Here is a 24,856-nt window from a genome sequence, read left to right as displayed (position 1 = left end):
AATAGTAAAGTTAGAATGTCTCACCCAGTATAGTGCTTTTGTTTTCATGTAGGCTAGATCAAAAATATAGTCTTACATTCTTTAATTGACCGAAAGTGGTAAACAAGCAAGAACAGCTCGATTTTAGGGGCCCTCATTGGTCATTAAGACATCTTTTATTTTTTTATTTTTTTTACAATGAAATGGGCTATCTGTGTCAACATTTAACTCACCTCAATAAATCAAAATAGATCAACCCAATTTTAAGAATAACAAATGGAGAGCACCGGTCCGCATAGCGCACCCGAGGGGCCTCTACTGCCGGTACAACAGGGGCTGAGCAAGAGAGCCTTGTTGCTGCTACTGCGGCTATTTAGGTCACTGGGCTTCTCCGTCGGTCAGGAGAGTGTCGCTTTGGTGAAGGCCCGTTGCCCCCTGGTGGCGTAAACGCTCCCTGCAGCTTCTCGTCGTCCACATCTTTATGAACGGCGGTCAGTGAAATTAAAAGAGCATATTTTGGGATTTTGAATCCAGAATTTGTGATTCTGTCACAACAAGAAACCACATCAAACGCAACAGGACTTTGACTTATTTATTTACAAAAAAAATGAAAGGCAAAACAACAATAGAAAACAAAGACATTTCATCCAGTCAAAACTTGAGCCCACAGGACATGGCTGGCAGCGATTGCAGTCGAGTCAACGAGGATATGTGCACAAGTATGTTTGGGAAAAATTTAAAAACCGCGAAAAGAAAAAAAGACGTCTTCGTGGCTTGTGTGTGTGTCAGGGTTGACCTGCAGTTAAAACGCGAGCTCAGAAACCGCCCGCACCCCCCCCCCCCCCCCTCTCGGCTAGAATTTGAACTCCTTGTATTTCTTGGCCCCTCCCCGGTTGTCCTGCGGCTGTGCCTTCCTCTTCTTTTGCTGTGAGGAGGAGGAAGAGGAGCAGGAGCAGGAGCAGGAGCAGGAGGAGGAGGTGAAGGGGGGGGGGAGGAAGAGGAGGAGGGTGTTGCGAGAAGAACAGTGGGATGCGAGGAGGGGAGAAAGAGGAACACGTTATAATACATGATATTATTGTTACTCTTGTGGGTAATCATTAATTCAATAAAGTTCTGTTTGAATAAACCCCACTTTTCCTCGTGCAAGGGAAAACTTAACGTTAGACCGCAGCAGTTTGAAAGAAGAAACTACAAATAAATTAGGCGGCACATTTTATGCTCTTGACTCTTTTCCCCACACACAATTGTAGAAGCAGTCAATAAAACAGTCAAAAAAAAGTCAATAAAGAATGAAATAATCATAAAGCCCAACAATTCCATCGCCACTCCCCCCTGCGTACCTTCTGCTTGGCGGCGTGCTCGGCCACCATGTCGCTGAAGTCCTCCTTCTCCACCTGCGCCTGCTGCTCACGCACGTGCTCCTCGTACTTCTGGGTCATGGCCATGGGGTCCAGCTCCAGCTCCTCAGGGGCCAGGGCCACCTCCACGCCCTGGGACTCCTGGCCGCCACCGCCGCCGCCACCGCCCGCCTTGCGCGCTGCCATGGCCTGGGGGGCGGGGGGGAGGGAGGAAAGGGGGAGGGTGGTTAAGTGGTTATGGTGGGAGTTCAGGGGAACCCCAATCACTTAGAGGCATTTTGAGAACTTAAAAGTGAAAGTACTTTATTTTTATGGGTAGAAAAGTGTCATGAATAAGGGAGGATATAATTTAAATAAAAACATCATACATCTTTTCTTTGAAGGTCCAATTTTACAAAATAAATTAAATACAGAGTTCCACAACGACGTGTTTTACCTCCCACTCTTCTGCAAATAATATAACATATGTTTGATTATTATCATCACATTTTATATGACTAGCAAACAGAACCCCCCCCCCCAAAAAATGGATAATCCACACTTAACCAGCCCACGATAATGCTCTTAGCAAAACACAGCTCTGCTAAGCTACATAGCCTGCGCTCCTGGTTACAGGTACAAGAGATTAGCCGTGGAATGTCGGGAATGTTCTCTATTGATATCCGCATCTCACACATATATGTTCTCACACACACCCAGGAACCAACTGGAGACGGATGTGTTGCACGTACTGGCTTGCCACAGGGTATGTATGTAGGTCCCACCCCCACCCCACACCCACACAGACACACACACACTTACCGCCGAGATGTCGTATATGTGTGTGGATGCCATCATGGCCGCCCCCACAGCGCCCGTCCTCCTCTCTGGGAGCACGGTGAACAGCTGGGGCGTCTCGTTGCTATGGATATGAGAGAGAGAGAGTGAGAGAGAGAGACAGTCAGAGGGGATCCTCAGTGAGCTGGCTGATGCTGGCATCATAAAGTTCATGTACGATGGTCAAGGGCACCGTATCCCCGGTTTGTCAGTCGGAGAACAGAAGGAAGTAACCGAAGTGGCCGACTTCAAATGTATATTCCGATATTGACATTTCATTAACATAGGCTAAATCTTGTTCAATTGGCTACTAGCATTAAACAAGATATTTGGCGCAAACTTGTACCATTGTTTCATTCTCTGGTAACTTTGAAAAAAAAATGTATCTCTGTTCTGAATATAGTCTGATCTCATGCTAGAAGTATGGCCATTCTATTTCTGGCAGAAGTTCTCGGCTTAAGAAGTGCTACATGAAACACTGTCAACATCTCATCATTTGATTACATAACCACTTCCTGCCAAGATCCAAGATCCTTTACAAGAGCTTGATATTGGCGATAAGACAGAAAACCATAAGTATGGCTTAAAAAGAAAATGTAAGCACACTACATCTGACACACATCCCTGGGCATACAGTCAAAATAATCAATCTTTCACATTAAATATTTAGACTGATAAATCTGGCACAAATGAAACTTTAAAAAAAAAAAGCTAGAGCAACGGCTAAACACTGCACATGAAACTCTTATAATAATTTGATGTAAACTCCAATACATCTTAACGAGAGTATTGGTGAAAAATAAATCCTCCATCATATCCAACGACAACTGGCTTTTCAGCAATACGTTCTCAGACCACAGGAAGGAAGTCTTGTGAAGAACACACGAGGTCATGAGTGCACTCACCCGTCCATGGCCTCCTCGATCTTCTTCTTCCTCAGCTCAATCAGCTCGGGCGTCTCCATGCCGGCAGGGACGGACGACAGGCCCCCTGGGGTGATCAGCCCGCTGGAAGACAACACACACACACACACACACACACACACAAGATCACCGTGTGTCCACAGAGAAACAGCAGTAACAATGGCAGACCGATCATGATGGGATTGTCAAAGCACGACCAATCAGAGTGAACAACATCCAAAGTCATACACCAGAGGAAATAAGGACAACAGTGAATATATAGTACAGAGAACGTTGCTGATTGCATCCGTTTGTGTGTGCCTTAATATTTTTTCTTTAGCACTTAAGTCATCAGCATACTCATTAACTAACGAGTCAGATGAAACATAGCATTGATTAGACGTGGAACCCTTCATTTTAGTCTTTTAGTGTCTGGCCCCCCTAGCCCCATTTTAGTGTCTGGCCCCCCTCCCGTTCAGACAGATCTCCAGTAGACCTGTCCTGGGTCGAGCACAACCAGTTTTCAAATATGTGAGTTTGGTCTGAATACTGTGGAGGAGTTTTGTATTTACATAAACTTTGTGTGCACTGATTGGTGGTCGGTCTATCCAATAGCGTCCAGAGGCCTTTAGGTCTGCGCGCGTTGATAATGCCCCATGGAAATCTAAAAGTGAACTTACATACTTAACTTACATTACATACTAATACGCATTTAAGCAAATTGGTCTGGAAATGTCAGGCTACTTTAACATGTGATCGAGGTCCAACTATTTCGCACGTTTCCCCATCAAGCTGAAGCCGTGTTCCGAGCTCTGAGTCCACAGTACCTGTCCGCCGGGGTGAAGAAGCCGGTTTCGTCGGGCTTCTCCTCGTCGCTCTCCTCCTCTTCCTCCTCCTCGGAGGACTCCTCGTCCGAGGGCTCCAGCTCCCCCCAGGGGGTGCGGTCCACCTCCTCCTCCTCCGCTTTGGCCTGGGACACACGGGGACAACGCCGTCGTTAACAACCCGCCCACCAGGGAGAGGACCGCGGGCGACACGCTTCAAAAGGGGAGGCCGATTTTGTTTCTGGCTAGAAACCAGAAGGATCTTTGTGGACTAAACTGTTTTATTCTATAGAGGGTTAGATACGTCAATCGAGAGCAGTTGATCTCGTCGATTTCCCACTGCGGGTTAGAATCGCGCCCGGCTTCAATTTCAGACCATCACGGATAACGTTCACATTGCTGCCATGTGCAAAAGTGTTTTTTTTACAAGTTACAAAATCCTGGCAGTGAAAGAAGTGCCAAATAAGGTCGGGTCAGATTTTCTATGCTTTCCCCGCAATCGCATCACTTTGTTCTTGCGACCTCACCACACTTTTTTTTTTTAACCGCGACCAGAAGTATTGCCGCCCACTCGGGAGCTATTGTAGCGCTGCATTCCAAAAGAGAACCAACAACCCTTTGCTTCTATTTTAGAACCAAGAACAAAAGAGCTACGAGATGAAGAATACAAGGGAGAATGTGTCATTTGCATACGACGGGTCCATTATATAATGTGTGGGAAGGGACCTACACTGGCCACGATGCAAATTTAACTCGTACACACAATTAAAGAAATTCAATGGGGGGGGGGGGGGGGGGGGAATTGACAAAGACCAATGTATACAATATAAGGTACAACATGAGCCCCCATCCCCTTTATACAAACCAGCCACGTCGTGCCACCTATTTATAGTCTGTTGTCGGGCAGGCTCTGTGTGTGTGTGTGTCTGTGTGATTGAGAGAGGTAGTCACCTGGAAGTCTCCGGCGTTGGTGCCAAACACATCTCCGTATAGGGGCTTGCCCATCTCGTCGACGGGCGGCTTTCCCCAGCCGCCGGCATGGTAACCAAACGTACAGTTCTGATTGGACAGACCGGAGACAGGAAGGAGGGAGAGAGAGGAGAAAGGTGAGACGTCGGATAATCAATGTTTGTTGGATGATACAAAAAAGCAGAGAGAAAGAAAGAAAAGAGGAAAAATATAGAATGAGAAAGAGGAATATAATATAGAAATAAATAAGAGAAGTATAAGGAGACCAATGACAACAAGTAGAAAGTCATAGACAGAATTATGAGGAGGAAAAGGAGGAGAATAAGGAGCGAAGGAGAGCATGGAGAGAAGGATGGAGGGATGGAGGGCAGAGAGGACTCCTCCCGCCGGGTACCTCTGGGATGGGGGCGTTGAGGCCCGGGATCTTGAGGTTGGGGTACGAGGGAGGCGGTCCGTAGCGCTGCATGGCGATGAGCCAGGGTGGGGGCACCTTGTGGGAGTTCTGAGGAGGGAGGCGACAGGTTGAATTACAAAATGTAAAAATAATATTAATCTATAAAGAGAAGAATGACAACATAGACAGATCACAGGGCGTCAGGCAATCTGCAGGTTTTAATAATTTAATAATCAACTAGAAATGCAACTTTTGTCCACAGTCATGGATATTGATATGAAATTAATCTTACAATTATAAGTGTGATATAATACTAGTTATTAATGTTCAATATGTGCTTTTTCATAAAAAAAAAGGCTTGAAATAAGGATGAGTTCCCGTAAATCATTTGGGTCTTTGGGGAGATTCAGCAGTACTCACTGGTCCAACGGGCATTCCCAGAGCAATGCGCAACTCATCCGACAAATCCCCTGGCTTCTTCTCCTTGAGACGGGTCTCAAACTCTTTGCCCTGGAGAGAGAGAGAGAGGGGTTGAGAGAGAGGAACCCACACCATTGAGCATGCATTATAGTTGAAGCGCCGTGCATTCAAAATAATAGCGAGAAAACCCCTGCATTTCCAAGGGCTGACTCCGGGGGGTGCTGGCGTGCTACCTCGTAGTAAAGGTCCCCGTGGATGGTGAGCTTGGGCTTCATCTGCCACTTGAAGAAGGCGTCGTGGAGCTTCTGGTAGTCGATGTCGATCTTGCCCATCTTTGGACGCACCTTCTCCCTCATCTTGGTCTTCATGGTCTTGGCGTCTTCCTGCAAGGGGGGAGAGAAGGGGGGGGGGAGAGGGAATTTAGTCTCTACTACCACGGGTCCTGATCACTCCTGAACCCGGTAATGAGAGAATTTGTAGCGCTAGCATGATAGAACACAAAAGGTGGTTTTAATACTACCTGTTTAATACTCCACCATTGACATGAACACTTAGTCTAATCCGAGCCCCTAAAGAACTCCAAAAAGGCTTTTTCTATGCTTCTCGTGTATCCACAATGCAGCTTTCGAGGTAGACAAAAAGGCCTTTGTGAGACCCAAATGGCATGCCATTCATACTTCCGTTATGCCCACAATTCAACTAGGCAATCCTGAAAAAAACAAAACAAGAAATACCGCCATCCCATTGGAGCGCTTGCACCCAACCCCACCCTCCCACCCACCCACCCACCCAGCCAGCCGCCCCATCCACCCACCTTCTCCTGCAGCGCCTCCCTCATCTCCTGGATGCCGGTGCGCTTGATGAACTCGGGCAGCTCGAAGGGCGGCTTCTCTATGCCCCTCTTGCCCTGCAGGTACTTCCTCTTGAAGCACCAGTGGCGCGGCACCGGCACCGTGTTGCGCGTGGCCTTCAGGTGCACCAGCAGCTTGGGCTCCTGCGCCGTCACGTCGTGCATCTCCACCACGTCGGGGCGCGCCACCAGCTGGGGGGGGGGGGGAGGGAGGGAGGGAGGGAGAGAGAGATGGGGGGGAGAGGAGGGTTAGAGAGGGGCGGGCGGGTGGGCGATGGTACCGGTGCATGAGAGACAGTCCAAGTCGCTGCCAGTACTCCCGACGACAGAGATAGTCTTATTGATAAAAGTCTGATGCAAACCAACGTCGATTCAGATCGAAGCAAGTGCCCTTTTAATTCGGCTTTTCGTTTTAAAAACTGACATCTCAGTAAAGTAATACAGATGAATAACAGTTCAGGTCTCGACGACAGCGATAGTCTTATTGATAAAAGACAAGATTTCCTTTTAATTCACCTTCCAATTTTTAAAAGACTAATCTCACGCAAGTGATACAGAGGAATAACAGTTCAGGCTAAAACACGTTGACGTTTCTTTGACCAGACCCGGTGTGTGAGGGGGCGCGCCCGGGTCGCTACCTGTTTGAGCTCGGCCACCGTCAGTCTGTTCATCCGCCTCATCTTCTTCTTGGAGAGCTTGGACACGTCGGGCCTCATGTCCTGCAAGGAGCGGAAACAACATCATCATCATCATCATCATCAACGCTTCAGTTCAACTCATTCCTTCACTGCTCCAGTGAAGCGCACACAGGTCTGAGAACAGACGAATGAGAACGGACGAATGAGCCGCCATTGACGTGAAGTCATGGCCGAGGGCGCTTACGTCGTCGCTGTCATCGCTGTCCTTCTTCTCCTCCTCGAAGCCCTTCTTCTTCAGCAGGCTGGCCAGGGGCTGGTCAGTCTTCTCCGGCTCCTTCTCCTTCTCCTTCTTCACGTCGTCCGTCAGCTGGCGATGGAGGAAGAGGATGAGTAGGAGTTATACACGGACGTGGTTCAGAGGTCATCCAGACGAGGTTCAGAGGTCATACAGCGGGTGGTTTAGAGGTCATACAGATGAGGTTCAGAGGTCATACAGCGGGTGGTTCAGAGGTCATACAGAGAGTGGTTCAGAGGTCATCCAGACGAGGTTCAGAGGTCATACAGCCGTGGTTTACCCTGAGGAGTGGGATCACTCCGCCACAATAACCAAAAGAAAAACCATCCAATATGAACCTAGTCCTATTTAGCGCTATTAAAACTAGGCCTGTTATCTTAAACAGCGGCACAGTGGGCGGGGCTGACCTTGAACGCCTCGAAGATCCTCTTGAAGAAGATGAAGTTGGGGTCGTAGATCTGAGGCTCCTCCGTCACGTACTCGATCTCCACCTCGTCCTCCTTCTCCTTGTCCTTGTCCTCCCCGTCCTTGTCGCCGTCTGCCTCGGGCTTCTCCTGGCCCTGCAGCTCCCGCTTCTCCTGCGCACGCTTCTTCTTGTTCTTCTTCTTGCGGTTCCTGCGCTTGCGGTTTTTCTGGAGGATGAGCGGGGGGGGGGGGGGGACAGAGACAGGCTCACTTCCTGCACAAGTCCTCTTGTTGATGCAACAATCAACTGTTATACTCAAGTACGTTTCTGCAACCATTTACACAACTTTACCTAGTATGTGTAAACAATTAATATGTAATAATACAACAATAAAATGAAATTAAATAAATCAAAGCAACAGTCCTCCGATCAACACCGTCCGTTTCTAGAGTCAAACCGTGAACCGGGCGTGGCGTGGGCAAGACGGCCCCGGCGCGGCGGAGGACCTACGTCTTTCTTTGACAGCTGGCCGTCGTCGTCGTCCGTCTCCGACATGCCCTGGGCGGAGGAGGCCGTCAACTCGGCGTCGGCCGCCTCGTCGTCCTCCTCTTCCTCCTCTGCACAGGAGAAGGACAGCGGCGACAAATGAGGACTTTATTCAGCGGGATAGCGGCGCTGTTGTCCAACGTGACTCACAAGTGACTCTAGATAAAAGGTCTTCCACCATTTAGGTATGGGTGAGGTTGTCTTGAGCGTCGCTAGGAGGCCAACGGGGGGGGGGGGCCGTGGACTACATTGAGCAGGGAACCCGCTACCTCGGGGACCGTTCTAAGGTGGAGTGCACCGCGTTCTGGGGGTGGCTGGTACCTGTGGGGTCGGTGAGCTGGCCCTGGCGCATCTCCTTCAGCTGCAGGATCTTCTCCAGCGCCTGGGGGATCTTAGGCCCGGCCACGCTCGACTCCTCCCCCTGCCAGCTCTGCAGAACCAGGGCACAGACGCAGTCAGAGAGGAGGGACACACACACACACACACACACACACACACACACACACACACACACACACACACACACACACACACACACTTTGAGGGCCTACCTCTCTGCCGTCCTCTCCAGGAGGAGGGGGGACCCTCTGTCTCTGGGTGGGCATCATGCTCACCCCTGGGGGGAGGGGCCCACGGGGGTCCATACCTACACACACAGGGTGGTAATGTCATGATGATAAATATTTGCCCAGAATAGTTTCATGATTTAGCAGCCATCACTGACCCAAGCTACAGGTTTGATATTGTTTTGTTACATGATTACAGTTAACTTGGAATTCCAGTTAATACAGGGAAAACAACAATAATGTGCATGCGTTTATGGATCACAATATATCCACCCAATAAATATTAAAATAGTATATTAAATGCATGCTAGTCTATCAAAGTGACAATAAAATCCAACAACTCTGAATAACTAAATCAACATGCCAACAGATATATAACACCACACACCTCTCATGGGGTTGCCTGGAGGCATGGAGGACATCATGGGGGGCCTGGGGCCCATGTCCGGCCCCCCGGGGCCAGAGTGAATCTTGACCATCTGCTGCTGCCTCTCATGCTCCAGCAGCACCGCGGCCTGGAGAGATGACACCAAGATCACCAATAATCACACCACTATCAAAAACACTATTATAACAATGAACCACCATTAATAACCCCCCTAATATAACCTCCCACCACTATCAAAAACAAGTTTATTATAAATATTAACCACCATTAATAACCCTTTTAATATAACATCACACCACCATTAATAACATTAATAAAACATTGTACCAAGTTGGCTGGTTTATGACAAAGCAATGGCCTGTGGTAACAGGCATTGATCAACTAAAGACGAGGGATGAGACAATCCCACAACAGAGCCGGCTGACGTGCAGAAATGTATAGGAGTTGAAAATCAACAACCACAGTGTGACCAGTGCAGCCCTCTTAACCCTAAGTGACCCTGGAGGAGGTAGGGAGGCTGCCGATGGGGCACAGACCACAACCACAACCCGCCATGCTGCCTCACCCTCTTCTGCTGCTCCAGAAGCTCCTGCTCCTCCATGGAGCGCGGGTCACCCTGCCGAGGGAACACACACACATTCAAAATCGACACACACACTCAATATCGACACACACACACACACGCCAGCTAGGGGACGCCCCCGTGTAGGGTGGCTCCACCTGTACCCTCACCTGGTGCTTGGCCCGCTCCTCCTGCTGGATCATCATGGCGGCCCGCTGCTGGGCCATCTTCAGCTGCTCCTCCTGGGAGATGCCCGGGGGCATGCCGGGGGGCTCCATGCGCATGCCGGGGGGCTCCATGCGCATGCCGGGGGGCGGTGGACCCCCGGACATCATGCTCATGGCCTGCAGCATGCCCATACCCGGGGGCAGGGGGGGCATGGGCATGGGGGGCATGGGGGGCAGCCCCTGCATCTGGGGGACAAACGGACGGAGAGAACATAAGACTAGTGGTGGTATAGACAGCATAAGACTAGGGCTGGTATAGACAGAGCATAAGACTAGTGGTGGTATAGACAGAACATAAGACTAGGGCTGGTATAGACAGAGCATAAGATTAAGGCTGGTATAGACAGAACATAAGACTAGGGGTGGTAGAGGCCGAACATAAGACGAGGGCTGGTATAGACAGACGGACAGAACATAAGACTGTGTGTCTATAAAAAGACAATTGTACTACGTTTTGTAAAAACAGAATTAGACTATGGTGGCAAAGACACTGACAGACACAACGATCATAAGAGTAAGAGGGTGGAATAGACACAGTCAGACAGAATTTGACTAAAGGGCGCTGTAGATAGACAAATATAAACAAATATTTGAAACCACAACGCAGCCCAATCTGACCCAATAACGTTGTGTGTTACAGAGTACTGGGTTGCATATGGGGCAAGGTGTGACCATGTTTAGTTAATTTACCTGAGAGCCCATGGATTTATCATCGTTGGGTTTGCTGAGGAGAACCCCTGTCTGTAGAATAAAAAACAAGATAATTGTTATAACATGTGTAAGCCCCAACGCTTCTTGTATCTTTTAATAATATGTATTAATGAATATATTAACGTATAACATCAACTGACAGTTGGTTGTAAAGTGTTGCTACCTAGTCTGAGAGTGAAATAGTATCCAATTGGAAATTAATTCACATCCTTGCACTGATATAGCATTTTGCCATCAGTAAATGTCTAGCCATCAGTAAAACTTCTGCTAGATATCAACAAGTTTACCTGGATCATGTATCCCTTCAGCCTATCGATCAGCTCCTCTCTGGGACCTGAAGAACAGAAACACAACACATGTAAACAAAAACAAATTCACTTTGCTTCCAGAAATCATGGGACGTTATCTAGGGATGCATGTTTGCCATTTATCACTAACTACATTATCTCCACCGCAATAATAGCCTGCAAGAAGGACGCAAGCTCCGCTAATGTTAACCACCATGGCTCTTATGTGGTGTGACAAATCCCGAAATATAGCCAATTTCAGCCCGCTTGGAAATTTCCTTTGCTTGAATACATACTAATAACTTCAAAATAAAGTCTATCGGATTTTAATTTCACGCATCAGGGCCTGGAAGTTGGAAGTTACCGCTTCGCCTAGCTAGCTAGTGTTGACATTGTGCTAATTCTGTTAGCGAAACAGCAGCTCTAGCGAGGCCTGTGCGCGGTCCCCTGGCTTCACTCACCCATGTTTGGTGCTCCCAGCTCCCCCAGTTTGGCTTGCAACTCCGGGTGGCTCCATGTGTTCAAAGCTACAATGGCAGACCCTAAATCGGACTGTAGAGATTCAGTGCCCGGTGGGCCATCGGATGCCATGTTGCACTTCTTTGAATGAACAACGACGGCGGCTGCGGACGACACGCGATCGACGAGAACGGGAAGGTTTGTGAAGCATTGTGGGAGAATCGACGGCATCATGGGAAATGTAGTCCAAAATTTAATTTTGCGTGTTTGCCACTAGGTGTCAGTATTTACACGGGACCTGAACCTCGTAGGCGCGTTTTTTTTAACGTAATAATAACAGTTGTTTTACACTGTCACACGTTTTTCTTTTTCACAAAGTAGGCCTATTTTTGTTTTATCATAAAAATCTCCAAAAGTGGCACAAAACAAGGCTCTCAAACGAGTAGCGTTGCAGTCTACGAGCTCACTGTTTCAATTCCTGCGCAGACGCACAGATTGGAGGGCTGTCGGTGGGGTTGTGGCCAGTAGGCACTCAGTCCAAATAATTTGACTAAAAAAGACTTCTCACGAACAAGGGGAGGCGTGGGACCGAAGTTAACATGTAAAGGAAGCGGAAAAAGTTAAACAACGCATTGAACGTAAGCTCCTGCTTTTATGAAGAATCAGCAAAGGTAATCGTTTCTCTTCTCTTATTCGTTTGGTTGTATATATATAAATATGGACCAGTTGTGATCATGGAACACGGCGTTGCGCTGGGTGTGCAACTGTTTCATGTGCACTGTATCAACAACACACCACATTTTGCACATTGTGCAAGATCTTTAAGCCTTTCTTTCTCCAATATGCGGACATAATATACGGACAGCTGTTAACAATTGTTTTATAGGTCGCCCAGCTGTTCTTGTGGGTTAACTCGTTGAGAAGTTGATATTGACAGCTGGACTTGCACTATCATTTAGTGCGAACCACACCTACCAATACGACTAAACAAAGCGCTATTTCCTAATAACAGGGCTTTCTTTTTTATATAAGCGATCTACTCGGCGGTATAACTAACACTAATCTTTCCAGTGTTTTATTTTCCTTGCGGTTTTAGGAAAAATAATAGCAACAACACTTTGTTACATATACCCTCCACTCCTTATTTACCCTCCTGTTTGTTTTTTTGCGATCTCAATGAAATCTGATCTGAAAGAAAGCAGTGCACGTAACTATTTAGCTCCTTTTTTTGCACTCACGAACAGAGGACACGCTTATTCCAACTATAGGTTGGTTTACCCTCCAACCTCAAAGCTTCCCTAATTTATAAGCAAAATAGTGAAAACTGTTTTCACCAGTTTTTCCAATGATAGCATAGCCTACTTATTCAGGATTGATGTTTATATAACTCTTACGTTTTGTAAATGACGTTATAACGCAAGCAAGTAACAGACTTTCTGCATCAACTTCCTCATTCGGGGCTTGTTCGACGCAACATGAATTCAATTTGAATATCTACAGTAGGCCTATGTGCAAAAATCCCAATTACTCAACTCTCCGCGCCAGCTTGATCCAATAAAGAGCATGACATCACAATTAAAACTCCGGGACAATAAAGGTGTTGCCACGATCCAAATGTGTTAATACACCTATGGCCAAGTTGAATCTTATTACAATTTCTGGTAATTTCCTCCTCAATGATTGGCAATGGAGGGAAGGGGAGCTTATCGAGCAATAATAATACAGTGAGGATGTAATCATTTGTCAATCATCATCAAATTTTTGTTTTTATTTTGAAAGTAGTAATCATCTTATACATCTCTGCACCCCCCCCCCCCCCTCCCAACTGGGAAACTGCTCGTCTATGTGCATGCACGCTGCTCGTAGCCCGCACTGAACTTGTAGCCCCGGAAAATGTATATTTTGCACGGGAGGAGAATAAATCATTGATAAGAATAGGCAGAATAAGATCACGCTAGTCAAGAGAGTGGTCCATTATAAGTCAAAACAGAGATTCCAGGCTATGTAATCTCTCCCTCGGGGCTTCAAGAAGCCTACAAGATGCAGAGCTTCTACTCTTACGTTGGTGTGGTCAACAACACACAAACACCTAGTGTGTACCACATCGCAGTTGGCATTCTGAGATTCTTAGTTGTTTTATGATGCAAGCGTGTATTATATCATTATATAAAGCAGTTACTATGTAAAGGCAAAACTATGTTGACTTGACAAATAAATAATAATCCCCAAAACGGTACTAGTGTACATCTAAGTAACAAAAAAACATGATAGGATTTTTAGCAAAGTCATACACTGTCACAGCCACAAACATGACACATTTGGGTCGGTATGTCGTCTGACTAAGTAATTTCACGAGTAGGAGAGTGAGTTCAACAGCAGCGTTTTCACCCCCCTCTAATGGGTGTGGTCAAACTCAGCGAAGAGTAAATAAAAAGAAAATAGTCACTTTACCCGCCTTCTTAAGAGAGAGAGAGAGAGAGAGAGAGAGAGAGAGAGAGGGAGAAAAAAACTAACTTTTGATATTTAGAGAGCAGTTGCAGAGTTGCATTAAAGTTGAAGCAACCTTGTATAAAAAAGGAACAAGCGAGAGAGAGGTACATTGATGAGAAAGAGATATTTAAATAGCCATCTCTCTTGTCTCTGTTATAGGCCTATGACAGAAGAAAGTTGAAACACTGCTCAGTTGATAAGTTAAAAATACCTTAGTCTTTTTATAGGAATCGTCTTTCGAGAGGCAAATAATGACCGGTTGGCATTAGGCCCATTGATGGGACAATGCTTTTGAAAGGACTGAAGGAGCTATGGGAGTAATGACAGGTTAGACTTATTCCATAGTCGGGCCTACCTAATTACACCAGCCCTGGGAGCTTTAGTTTCTGATGCCATCACTGTTGAGCCACACTCACAAGCACCACACCCTATCTGGTGACAAGACACGCAAAAACACAGGCAGGCGCAACACAGAGACACACACACACACACACACACACACACACACACACACACACACACACACACACACACAACACACAAACACACACCCAGAGACCACACACACATACAGACAAAGCAAAGTAGGTCCATGCATGAGCTTGCATGCATGGGCACAGACCCATATCCAAAGACAACTGTTTTTCCCACACAAACACACACACACACACACACACACACACACACACACACACACACACACACACACACACACACACACACACACACACACACACACACACACACACACACACACACCACATAATACCTACAAACATTCATAAATGCAAAACAGAAACAAACCGACTTAATTAACTTCCACCACACAAAACACACACACACACACACACACACACACACACACACACACACACACACACACACACACACACACACACACACACACACACACACACACACACACACACACACACACACACACACACACAGGCCATGCTGAGGGCCAGCTGAGGGCCGGCCAGCATGGCCATTGGCCATTATGATCAACCTCTGTGCTACTGGATTCTATCAGGCACAGCCACGCTTGACTGGAAAAACAATTCAGTCGGGCTTGGAGAAGTCATTATTTGACCTTGGGTGACCCGTGTTGTGTGTGCACAGGGTGCAGTGGGTGTAGCGTTGCATTCCATTGCTACGGTGTTGGCTGCATAGAGGAACATGGAGCTATAGTGAACACCATATAGAACTATAAAGGGACTAGGAATGCAGTATATCGGCTCAACTTAGTCTTAAGTTGAGAGCTGTCTTAACTTGAGAGCTGTCTTAACTTGAGAGCTGACTTAACTTGTGCTGGCCAAACCAGATCTACATCTGTATCTACAGATGTAAGGTTCACTTAAGTACAGCAATGACAAAGTGAAGTACAAATATTGAATGTGTCGTTATCATAATCAATTTCTTCTGTTTTGTTCCCTGATAACAGAGGAGCTGGTGAACCCACAGAGCGCCCTGGGATCCGTCTCCATCCGTGATCGGCGCCTCCTCGCGTTACACCGTTGGGGTTGGTTCTGGCCCACACAGCATTCCATGGACAACACATATCCCCGGAGTGTGATTACATTTCGATAGCCGATCCGATTGGCTGCTTCCGTTTGCATCCTAACTGACGATTGCCCCTCACCTTGGGACGCCCCGCCCTCTCTCCTACCTCCCTCTCGTCCCCGCGTTGCAGCGCGCCTGTCGGCTCTCACTTCCTGTCCCGCAGCCCACGTTAAGGAAGGCCTCGTGCTCCTCAGTGATTGGACCGTTTTTTTTTTTTAATCGACCAATCGACCTTCAGCTCGGGGGGAAACGGCCAGTCGGTTTCGCTGTCTGACATGGAGGCACCCATCTACGCCACGGGCATAGCGGCCAAGCTCCGGAGCCAATGGGATCGCGACGAGGGCCTGGGCCAGAACCACAAGGCGGTGAAGTTCCTGGGGCAGGACTACGAGTCGCTGAGGGCCAGCTGCGCCCAGAGGCGGAGCCTGTTTGAGGACCCCCTGTTCCCCTGCGCCCCCTCCTCGCTGGGCTTCGACGAGCTGGGGCCCCGCTCGGCCAAGACCTCAGGGGTCTGCTGGATGAGGCCCAAGGTGAGAGGGGGGGGGCGGGGTTTGATGTGATGGGGCGGGGTTTGATGTAGTGGGGGCGGGGTTTGATGTGATGGGGGCGGGGTATGATGTAGTGGGGGCGGGGTTTGATGAGGTGGTGGAGATTTGGTTTACATTTTTTGTAGTATTATTATTATTAATTATTATTTTTCCCCCCAGAAATTATTATTATATTATATTATATATGTTTTCAAGCCCTTATTAGCAGCAGTAACCCAAAGACAAACAGACCCTTTTCACAGAGGTGTCACCGTAGGACAAACACAGGTGTCGCTCATAACACTGAGCCTGCTGCTCTTATCTTTGTCCTGCCATGACCCCTCTGTGGAGAGGGTCTGTTGAGATACAGGAGGGAGACAACTCATTCGAGGATAGGGTTCGGCTGCAGACCTTGGGGAATTGAACCCAGTGCTCTTTGAGCTGGTAGTCAAACACCCCCTAGCCACTACTACTACGACGACTACTACTACTACCACCATGACTACACCATTCCTCCCCCTCCCAATTCATAAGTCAGGACTCTGAAAGATTTAGATCCTATTCAACATGATCCCTCTGTGTCTTCTCTCTTCCTTCCTCTCGCCCTTGTTTCTTACTTGCCAGTCACATTCTCCCTGACTTTGTCTGTCTCTCACCACCCACCCCCCCACCCCCCCACCCCCCCCCACCACTTCCCGGCCTGCACCATAAATATGCAGCTGGCACCCCCTCTGCAGTTACAATATGATACGAGTGAATGTGTGTGTGTGTGTGTGCGTGCCTGCTATTATGCGATTCGAACGGGGGCATGCTGAAGTTAGCCCGCCACGCCGTGACGGGGGTGCTGGTGCACTGAGCAGACATGAAGCGAAGAGGCAAGTGTGTGTGTGTGTATGTGTGTGTGTGTGTGTGTGTGTCTGCGTGCGTCCCTACACCTCCAATGGGCCCATTTGTTCCCCATTGTCTCTGAAGCGTGCTTGCTCCATAATGCATCTGTTGTCCCCCTGGCTCCAACAGGGCAGCTTTAATATTTACCAGCCTCACTGAGATCTCCGTGGCCCAGAAGGAATGTCACGGGAGCGCTCGTATGCGTGAGACACAGAGAGACAGAAGGGAGAGGGAGAGAATGTGAGAGGGAGAGAGACAGAGAGAGAGAGAGAGGGAGGGGAAAGGTGGAGAGAGAGAGAGAGAGAGAGAGGGAGGGAGAGAAAATGAGAGAGGGAGAGAGAGAGGGAGACAGAGAAAGAGAGAATGTGAGAGGGAGAGAGACAGAGAGAGAGAGAGAGAGAACATGTGAGAGGGAGAGAGAGAGAGAGCGAGAGAGAGAGCGAGAGAGAGAGAGAGAGCTCAACAGTAAGTGGGGGAAAATTGCAGCTACACTTTTATTGCACTGAGAGGGAAGTAGTTTAGCCAGGACCCAAAGCAGCTACGGTTGTGATGTTTGTCTGTTGATTGCAACATTTATTAGAATTCGCTCTTGAGCAATTGCACGCGTATGCCTGGGCGCATGCATGTGTGTGTACGTGTGCGTGTGCTTGTGCATGTGTGTGTGTGTGTGTGTACGTGTTTGTGTGTGTGAGAATCCAACCATGCTGCAGATGGGAATCTTACACACGTAGTCGGTCTGCCCTTGTATGTAAATCCTGCTGAACAGAAGGTCTTATGTGCATGCAGTCACACAGCATCAGATGAGACGAACGTTCAATGAACGAGCACGCACACAGCTGAAGAGACGGAGCGTCCTCAGACCGCTTTTCAAAGCAGTTCACAGATTGAATCCGCTTTGAAGATCATACTTCACAAGCCACAAAACAGCTTGCGTCATTTAATGACTTCATCATAACGAGGACGCCTCAGTGCATGTGGGAGCATCAGCTTCAGGCAGAGGCACAGTCTCCTCAGGCCCTGAGTCAGCCTGCCCGTGGATCAGGCAGGGCCACGGCACACTGCTTTCACCCACAGCAGAGGCATCCCAGACACGTACAGTGGTTCTCTGGCGTCGCCATGGTAGCCCTGAATATTTAAACGAAAACAAGGCATAAGACAAAATGTGTTTGTCTTAACCAGTAAAGGTTTTGTTTGGTGCATTATTCATCGGTTAAATCGGGTCAAAGTTCATCTGAAATCTCACTCAGAACAGAACACGGGTATAGCTCTCCTTTGGACAATTAGCGAGGGCGAATCCCAAGGCTAAATTTGTGTGTGTGTGTGTGTGTGTGTGTGTCTGTCCACAGGAGATTTGCCAGGATCCCAAGTTCATTCTGGATGGAGCCACCCGCACAGACATCTGCCAGGGGGGCCTGGGTAAGTCACCACGAGCGTGCCTCCACTTCCTGTCACATGGGTGGCCGGGTCCGCCGCATGACTCAGCGATTAAGCGGGCCGCACGGGCCAGATAAGAAAAAAATAGTTTTAGACACACAACAAAACATTCTGTGTGTCATCGGGGAAGATGAAGTGACCGACAGAGGGGAGTGTATTTTTCTTACAAAACATGCACCCTGGTGAAAGTCTGAGAAATGTGTTGCTATTGGCACACAAAGACAGTTTACAAGACGAAACAAAGAGGAAAAATAATCCCGTTTGGAAAGAAAGCCCGAAGCTTTTTCAGTGTGACTGGATTAACTGGAGCACTTGTGAACGGGGGAAGGTCGATACGTTTAGAAATAAATCATTAGGTTCTCCGTCAAGAGACTGCACCCCCCTGACCGGAGGACTTTTTTGGAGGAGCCTGTTTTAAAAAAATGTCCCGTAATGATGACGGCATGACGCCCCATTTTCCCCCTTGTTACGACGGGATGTCGCAACTCTTGGAGCCTCCCGCCTTTCTTGTGTGTTTGACCCCGGGGGCGTGTGTGTGTGTACGTCTCCATTAAACCTGGGCTACACCCAGCAAACACTCCCCTCACAGTGGGACGCGTTAACATAGAAACAAGAGGCGTTTACACCAGCGACATTAGCTCCTCGTACGTAAACGGCAACGACCGGTTGGGTCGCTGTTGGCCAATGTGTGCTCCCAGTGTGTGTCTCTATGGTGGTCTGGGGAAACGTCCGTCAGCCCTGACGCCGCATTCACGCTGCTTACGTCCGTCGACGGATCTCGTCGACTCGTCGACTCGTTGGCGCAAGTTGAGAAATGTTCAACTTTTCCGGCGGCGACGTATCCGTCGGCCAATCAGATCGCGTTATGCGCATAGATGCAAAATACACTGCCCGGGAAAACACCTGGATATGTTCAAAAAGCCCCTATCCGTCGGCGGACGTGTGCAGTGTGAACATAACTGGGACTCCTGCCCTGTGAGTCAGCCTGGGCCCAGCCCTCATTCCCACCGCTGCAAACCTCCCAGTCCCAGCGCCGAGCCTGGCAGCAATGAGAAAAAAAACTAACAGTGGAATCCATTTCAACGTCATGCAAAAATGCCCCTTGCGAGGCTGCGTGGCGACGACCAATCGGAAGGCTGGATTGAACACAGCCTCTCTCCATCCTGCCCTGGCAACGGAGCGAACAGAGGAACGGCCACATCAGCGCTGGCACGGAGAGTAATTGCTCGTATAGTTGTGGATTCCTGGCTAGGTCGTCGTCGGCACACACACACATGCACGCACGCACGCACGCACACACACACACACACACACACACCACAACAAGCCCCCCGCCGAAAGATAGAGCTTTGGCAGGGGCTCCGCTATAGCGGTGCTGTAAAAAGCACAGTGATCAGGAAGGATAAACTAGCACACTAGAGTGTGAGTGAACAGTGAGCAAGGGGTGTGTGTGTTGACACACTCATAGATCTACAGGGCATAGAAGAGGAACGCACGTCGCCCAGAGTGCCATGTGCATAATTGATGTTCTTTGGCAGTTGGGGTATTTTTCTCTGTTCTACCCGACAACCGTAGCAACAAGGTAGCCCCGCCCCCCCCCCCCCCCCCCCCCCACCCCCGCGCGTTGTTGTTGTTGTTGTTGTTCTCGGTGCCTCGTAGGACACGACCACAACGGCTTTTAGCTTCCAGGTCTCTAGCCACGTTTTTCCAGCTAATGCAGTTATGCAAATACACCACACGGCTCTCCATTGTGAGCAGCGCCAATCTGCGAGCAAACAGCCCACATAAAACGGGATGTTCTTATTTATACGCGTTGTACCGTGTTCAGATACATGGCGGTAGTAAAAACAACATTGGGAACTTTCAAAATAAAAGCGCCATTAAATGTAGGAATTTCCTTGATACTCAATAGGTGAGTCATGCAAGTGTGATTCTTACAGATAAGAGAGGTCAGAACAATGAGCTTTTTGTCTGAACACATCACCGTTAAATATTAACATGTATTACTTTAAAGGAAATGACCCCACTGGTTATCGCTGGTTTAATAAACCAATTAGCCTTTAATGATTTGGTCTTTAATCTGTACAAAAATATAAACACTGGCTCCTTATTAACTTTCAAATGTCTTCTCTCTCTCTCTCTCTCTCTCTCTCTCTCTCTCTCTCTTCCCCCCCCTCCCCCCCCCCTCCCCCCCCCAGGGGACTGCTGGCTCCTGGCGGCCATCGCCTCCCTGACGCTCAACGACCAGCTCCTCCACCGGGTGGTTCCTCACGGCCAGAGCTTCGACAGCGGCTACGTTGGCATCTTCCACTTCCAGGTGAGCGTCATCCTCATCGTACTCCTCATCCTCTTTGTCTACACCCCTTTCCGTCCTCCTCACCCTCATCCTCATCCTCCTCCTTTGTCAGCCTCTCAATCATCTTCATCCTCCCCTTCGTCGTCGTCCTCCTCCTCCTCCTCCCCCTCCTCCTCCTCCTCCTCCTCCTCCTCCCGTTTCATTTCCTCGGCGCTGTGGTCTCCTGCCTGAGGGGTGAACACGGCCATGAAAGGAGGAAGTGTCCGGGTCTGCTCTCTGTGTCTCTGGTGTGTTAGAAGTCAGACGCATTACAGAAGCATGAGTAAGTATCGCTTCACACGTCGTGGTAAAAATAGAGGTCTTGCGATCCAAATATCCACGCGAGGCAGCGCTCCTCTCGTGTCAGTCCTTAGACTTTTCCTTTCGTCTTCGGCGCGAGGGAACGTGGAAACAATCGGTTTCGTTCTGACGTTCTCCCGACGTCTGCCGTGGGATGTCTTTGAAGATGGAGGCCGGGCCGATATTTAAAGTCAGCCGGGAAATTGAGGGGACGGTTTCATGACTTCAAACGGTATGTTTAATGAGATCTGGAGGATGACCTCATTGTTTTTGCGTTCTAGACGTCGTCTCTTTCTTCCTTCCATGCTGCCGTCGTTTGTCTCAGAAGGCGGGGTCAATCCCCCCCGTTCAACCAGACCAAACCGCTGCATACCTTTTTACTCACGGTTTCCTGTTGCGAAGTACACGGTTTCCTGTTATGTAATCAAGGACCACGTCAGACCACGACCGATTACCACGACCTTGGATTTCGAAATCCAATACCAGATCCAACACAGGCACTGGTTGTAGTGTGACCTGTCGACACACGTTGTTCTCTCCAGGCCGTCAACTCAAACAAACAGTTCTGTTCAGAGCTCCACAGCCCTAGCCCTGGCCAATCAGCACCCAACAGGAGCAGGAAAAACACTGATGTTTGTGAAATGTGCGGCTAAGAGAAACATAGACCTAGCCAAGGCTTGGAATTTGACACACACACACACACACACACACACACACACACACACACACACACACACACACACACACACACACACACACACACACACTGTAAGTAAGTCAGCTACTGATAAGGGAATCTCTCCCACACCCCACCCCACGCAGCCCCGCCCAGGCAGACTGGTTGAGACGGTTTCCCCAGGACTGAGCCAAGACGCATGACTCACCTCTGGTGGGCAATGAACGGCAAGACAAAGCGTATCATATTTAACAAACGTAGTCTCCCTTTTAACAGTGTGTGTGTGCGCGTGTGTGCGTGTGCGTGCGTGCGTGTGCAGACTCAGGAACCAATAGCTAGGGAACACGATAGACCCAGGGCGTGGGCTCTCCTGGCTGAGTCGCAACCGACATCTTACTTCTAGAACTTTCCAGAGGGCTTCCCTGCACGACAACCCTAGCCCTGTCCTGAGGAGGCCTCCTGTGTGTACGTACAGGACGTGCTGTATGTATGCTGTAGCCGTGGTTACTGCGTCTGGCTGGCTGCCAGGCCCTGTATACAGTATCTGTAGATCTCTGGTCTGTACACAGAGCAAGTCTGAGACACGTAGGTTTGATCGATCGACACAAACACTAACATGCACGCTCGCACACACACAAACACACGCACTACACAACACATGCACACCAACACATCAAAAAAAGAGAGAGAGAGACAGAGACATGGAGACAGAGAGACAACAGGCCAACACTTAATCAAACTATTTCTTTACAATTTGACAGTGGAATCCCATTATATAACGCAACATGACTAAGGGTGGAGCCCTTACTATCTACACAGGGAACATATCCTCTGCCATCACTACTGCCATGTTGCACCACCTTGTTTTTACAGTAGCCCAGAATGGACAAACTTCTCTACTGGGGACCTGTTTTTAATCTTTAATCATTATTATTTATCTTACTTGTTAAGCTATGACCTATAGTTTTACAGTCTAAATTCCAAAAAACTAAAATGAAATCCATCAAGGAACCTCATCACTTGACTATTCAGTTGGTTGAAAACTGTGACCTAAATCCTTCACACCTTTAAAGTGTTTCCACTGCACCCTTTAAAGTGTTGAAGTTACAGCTGTAGTGTGTTTAGGCTCATGGGACTTCTAGCAGGTTCTGTTCACACAGACGTTAGCAGACAGAATAAGTGCTCCAAGTGGTCCAAAAAGTGACTTCACAGAATGTTCCAGAGTGAGTCTTCATGGTAAAATGGTCAGGCGTTACTGGACAAAGAGATTTTCTAATATTCTCTGATACTTTCCATGAGGGTAAAAACAGCATTGGTAACTTTCAAAATCAAATTGAAAGTCAATTTGGGAATTTCCTTGATGCTGAAAGTATTTCTGAGGAACACTTTATTACTTCATACAGTCATTGTGAAACTGTTTCAGAGAACAGATCAATGGGCATTCTGTCTGATCACATCAATGTTAAATATGTGTGTGTCATTTCAATGAAGTGGAGAACCATGTTGTTGCTGATGAAAATGTTTCCCCTCATGCCTTAATGAAGTGAACTCTGGGCCGAACTGACCGCCAAAGAGCAGGAGAAAGAAAGGGAGGTGCAATAGGATCAAAGGGAGAACACACAAACACACACACTGCACTTACTTACAAACACGCCGCTACACAATGCGCGCCTCATGAATCAATAAATGCTCATGCCCCGAAAAACACCATACCCTAAAAAAATGCATGTAGTCATGCTGAGAGCCAGGACACACACCTTCTACATATCTGAACACACACACTCACACGCTGCCAGCGGTTCTTGATTTAGTGCCTCATGCGTTCTCCTCCTGCGTGCCGCGTTCTGCCATCGGGGCTGGAGGCCTACGGTGCTGTTGGGCTACCTGCCTCTCTCTGCCTCTCCCCGCCCCTAACGGTCTCTCCCTGCCCCTAACGGTCTCTCCCTGCCACTGCCTGCCTTTCCCCGCCTCTAACGATCTCCCCCTGCACCTAACTGTCTCTCTAACGGTCTCTCCCTGCACCTAACTGTCTCTCTAACGGTCTCTCCCTGCACCTAACTGTCTATCCCCGGCCCTAACGGTCTCTCCCTGCACCTAACAGTCTCTCCCTGCACCTAACTGTCTATCCCCGGCTCTAACGGTCTCCCCCTGCACCTAACTGTCTCTCTAACGGTCTCTCCCTGACCCTAACTGTCTATCCCCGGCCCTAACGGTCTCTCCTGCCTCTCCCTGACCATAACGATCTCTCTCTGCTCCTCCCCGCCCCTACCGGTCTCCGTTAGTAAGGATGAAAAACAGAGAGAGAGAGAGAGAGAGAGAGCGAGAGTGAGAGAGAGAGAGAGAGAGAGAGAGAGAGAGGAGAGAGAGAGAGAGAGAGAGAGAGAGAGAGAGAGAGAGAGTGGGAGGTGGGTGGGTTGAAGCAGACTAAGGGAAGACCAAGCACTCTCTGCTGAGTCAACGGGGAATGAGCCAAAAGTGCGGCTAGATAGCCAGCTCAATTTTCTAAATTGAAAAGTGGTTTCCCGCCAACATCCCCCCCCCCCTCCTCGGAGAAAGGGTCATACTCCATTGATTCTTCACAGTGGCATGGGCTAAAGACGATGTCATGATGACATTCGCTGTTCCTCTCTCTCTGCTCTGTTAGGGAGAAGATGTGCATGTGCGCGTGTGCATGTGGGTTTGGCTTTGCCAGAACCCCTCCTTCCTGTGGGGGTGTGGCGGTGGAAGGGATTATGTGTATCAATCCAGAACAGGTGTGTGTGTGTGTGTGTGTGTGTGTGTGTGTGTGTGTGTGTGTGTCTGTGGTTTGCATGCAGCATAAATTGTGCATCAGTGATTGCACCTGTGGGTACAGGAATGTGTGCATGTGGAAAAGAAGGGTAATTGTGTCTGTGAGTGTGTGTGTGTGTATTTAGAGTTCTAAGCAGGAATCTCTTGCCAATTCAGTGTGTTTGCCTGTGCGTGTGCGTGTGTGCGTGTATGCGTGTGTGCGCTCCAGTGCACCCCACACATCTGCAGCCAGCCGTGGCCTGAATCAGCATGTCCC

At 48.6% G+C, this 24,856-nt stretch overlaps 2 protein-coding genes across 2 annotated transcripts in view; one reads left to right on the top strand and one right to left on the bottom strand.

Moving 5' to 3' along the window:
* Window positions 1-557: 557 nt before the first annotated feature.
* On the bottom strand, window positions 558-11,778 carry sf3b2 (splicing factor 3b, subunit 2). Its single transcript, XM_084487047.1, has 22 exons — window positions 11,600-11,778; window positions 11,139-11,185; window positions 10,831-10,881; window positions 10,084-10,326; window positions 9,917-9,967; window positions 9,352-9,478; window positions 8,949-9,043; window positions 8,719-8,827; window positions 8,362-8,468; window positions 7,853-8,077; window positions 7,395-7,517; window positions 7,151-7,231; window positions 6,477-6,704; window positions 5,896-6,045; window positions 5,663-5,752; window positions 5,243-5,350; window positions 4,831-4,938; window positions 3,883-4,025; window positions 3,059-3,160; window positions 2,139-2,238; window positions 1,320-1,526; window positions 558-904 (listed from the first exon to the last, which is right to left on the bottom strand). Exons 1-22 carry the CDS (start codon window positions 11,727-11,729, stop codon window positions 833-835), a joined length of 2,697 nt encoding a protein of 898 aa, XP_084343173.1. The 5' UTR covers window positions 11,730-11,778; the 3' UTR covers window positions 558-832.
* Window positions 11,779-12,130: 352 nt separating this feature from the next.
* The window catches only part of LOC311368721 (uncharacterized protein), a 17,393-nt gene continuing 4,667 nt past the window's right edge, over window positions 12,131-24,856 (top strand). Inside the window, exons 1-4 of the mRNA XM_084487509.1 lie at window positions 12,131-12,268; window positions 15,532-16,180; window positions 18,412-18,481; window positions 20,698-20,991. Coding sequence (XP_084343635.1) covers window positions 15,926-16,180; window positions 18,412-18,481; window positions 20,698-20,991 — 619 coding nt within the window. The 5' untranslated portion in view covers window positions 12,131-12,268; window positions 15,532-15,925. The remainder of the gene's footprint in view (window positions 12,269-15,531; window positions 16,181-18,411; window positions 18,482-20,697; window positions 20,992-24,856) is intronic.

This window comes from Micromesistius poutassou, assembly GCF_964030765.1.
Source record: "Micromesistius poutassou genome assembly, chromosome: 23".
Lineage (NCBI taxonomy): Eukaryota > Metazoa > Chordata > Actinopteri > Gadiformes > Gadidae > Micromesistius > Micromesistius poutassou.
This window is presented reverse-complemented; position numbering and strand designations above follow the sequence as displayed.

Coding starts and splice junctions, on each gene's coding strand:
- sf3b2 (XM_084487047.1), bottom strand. CDS start 11,729: ATGGCATCCGATGGCCCACCGGGCACTGAATCTCTACAGTCCGATTTA. Junction 9,479..9,916: donor TTCTGGAGCAGCAGAAGAGG/GTGAGGCAGCAT, acceptor TCATCTCTCCAG/GCCGCGGTGCTGCTGGAGCA. Junction 905..1,319: donor AGCACGCCGCCAAGCAGAAG/GTACGCAGGGGG, acceptor TCCTCCTCACAG/CAAAAGAAGAGGAAGGCACA.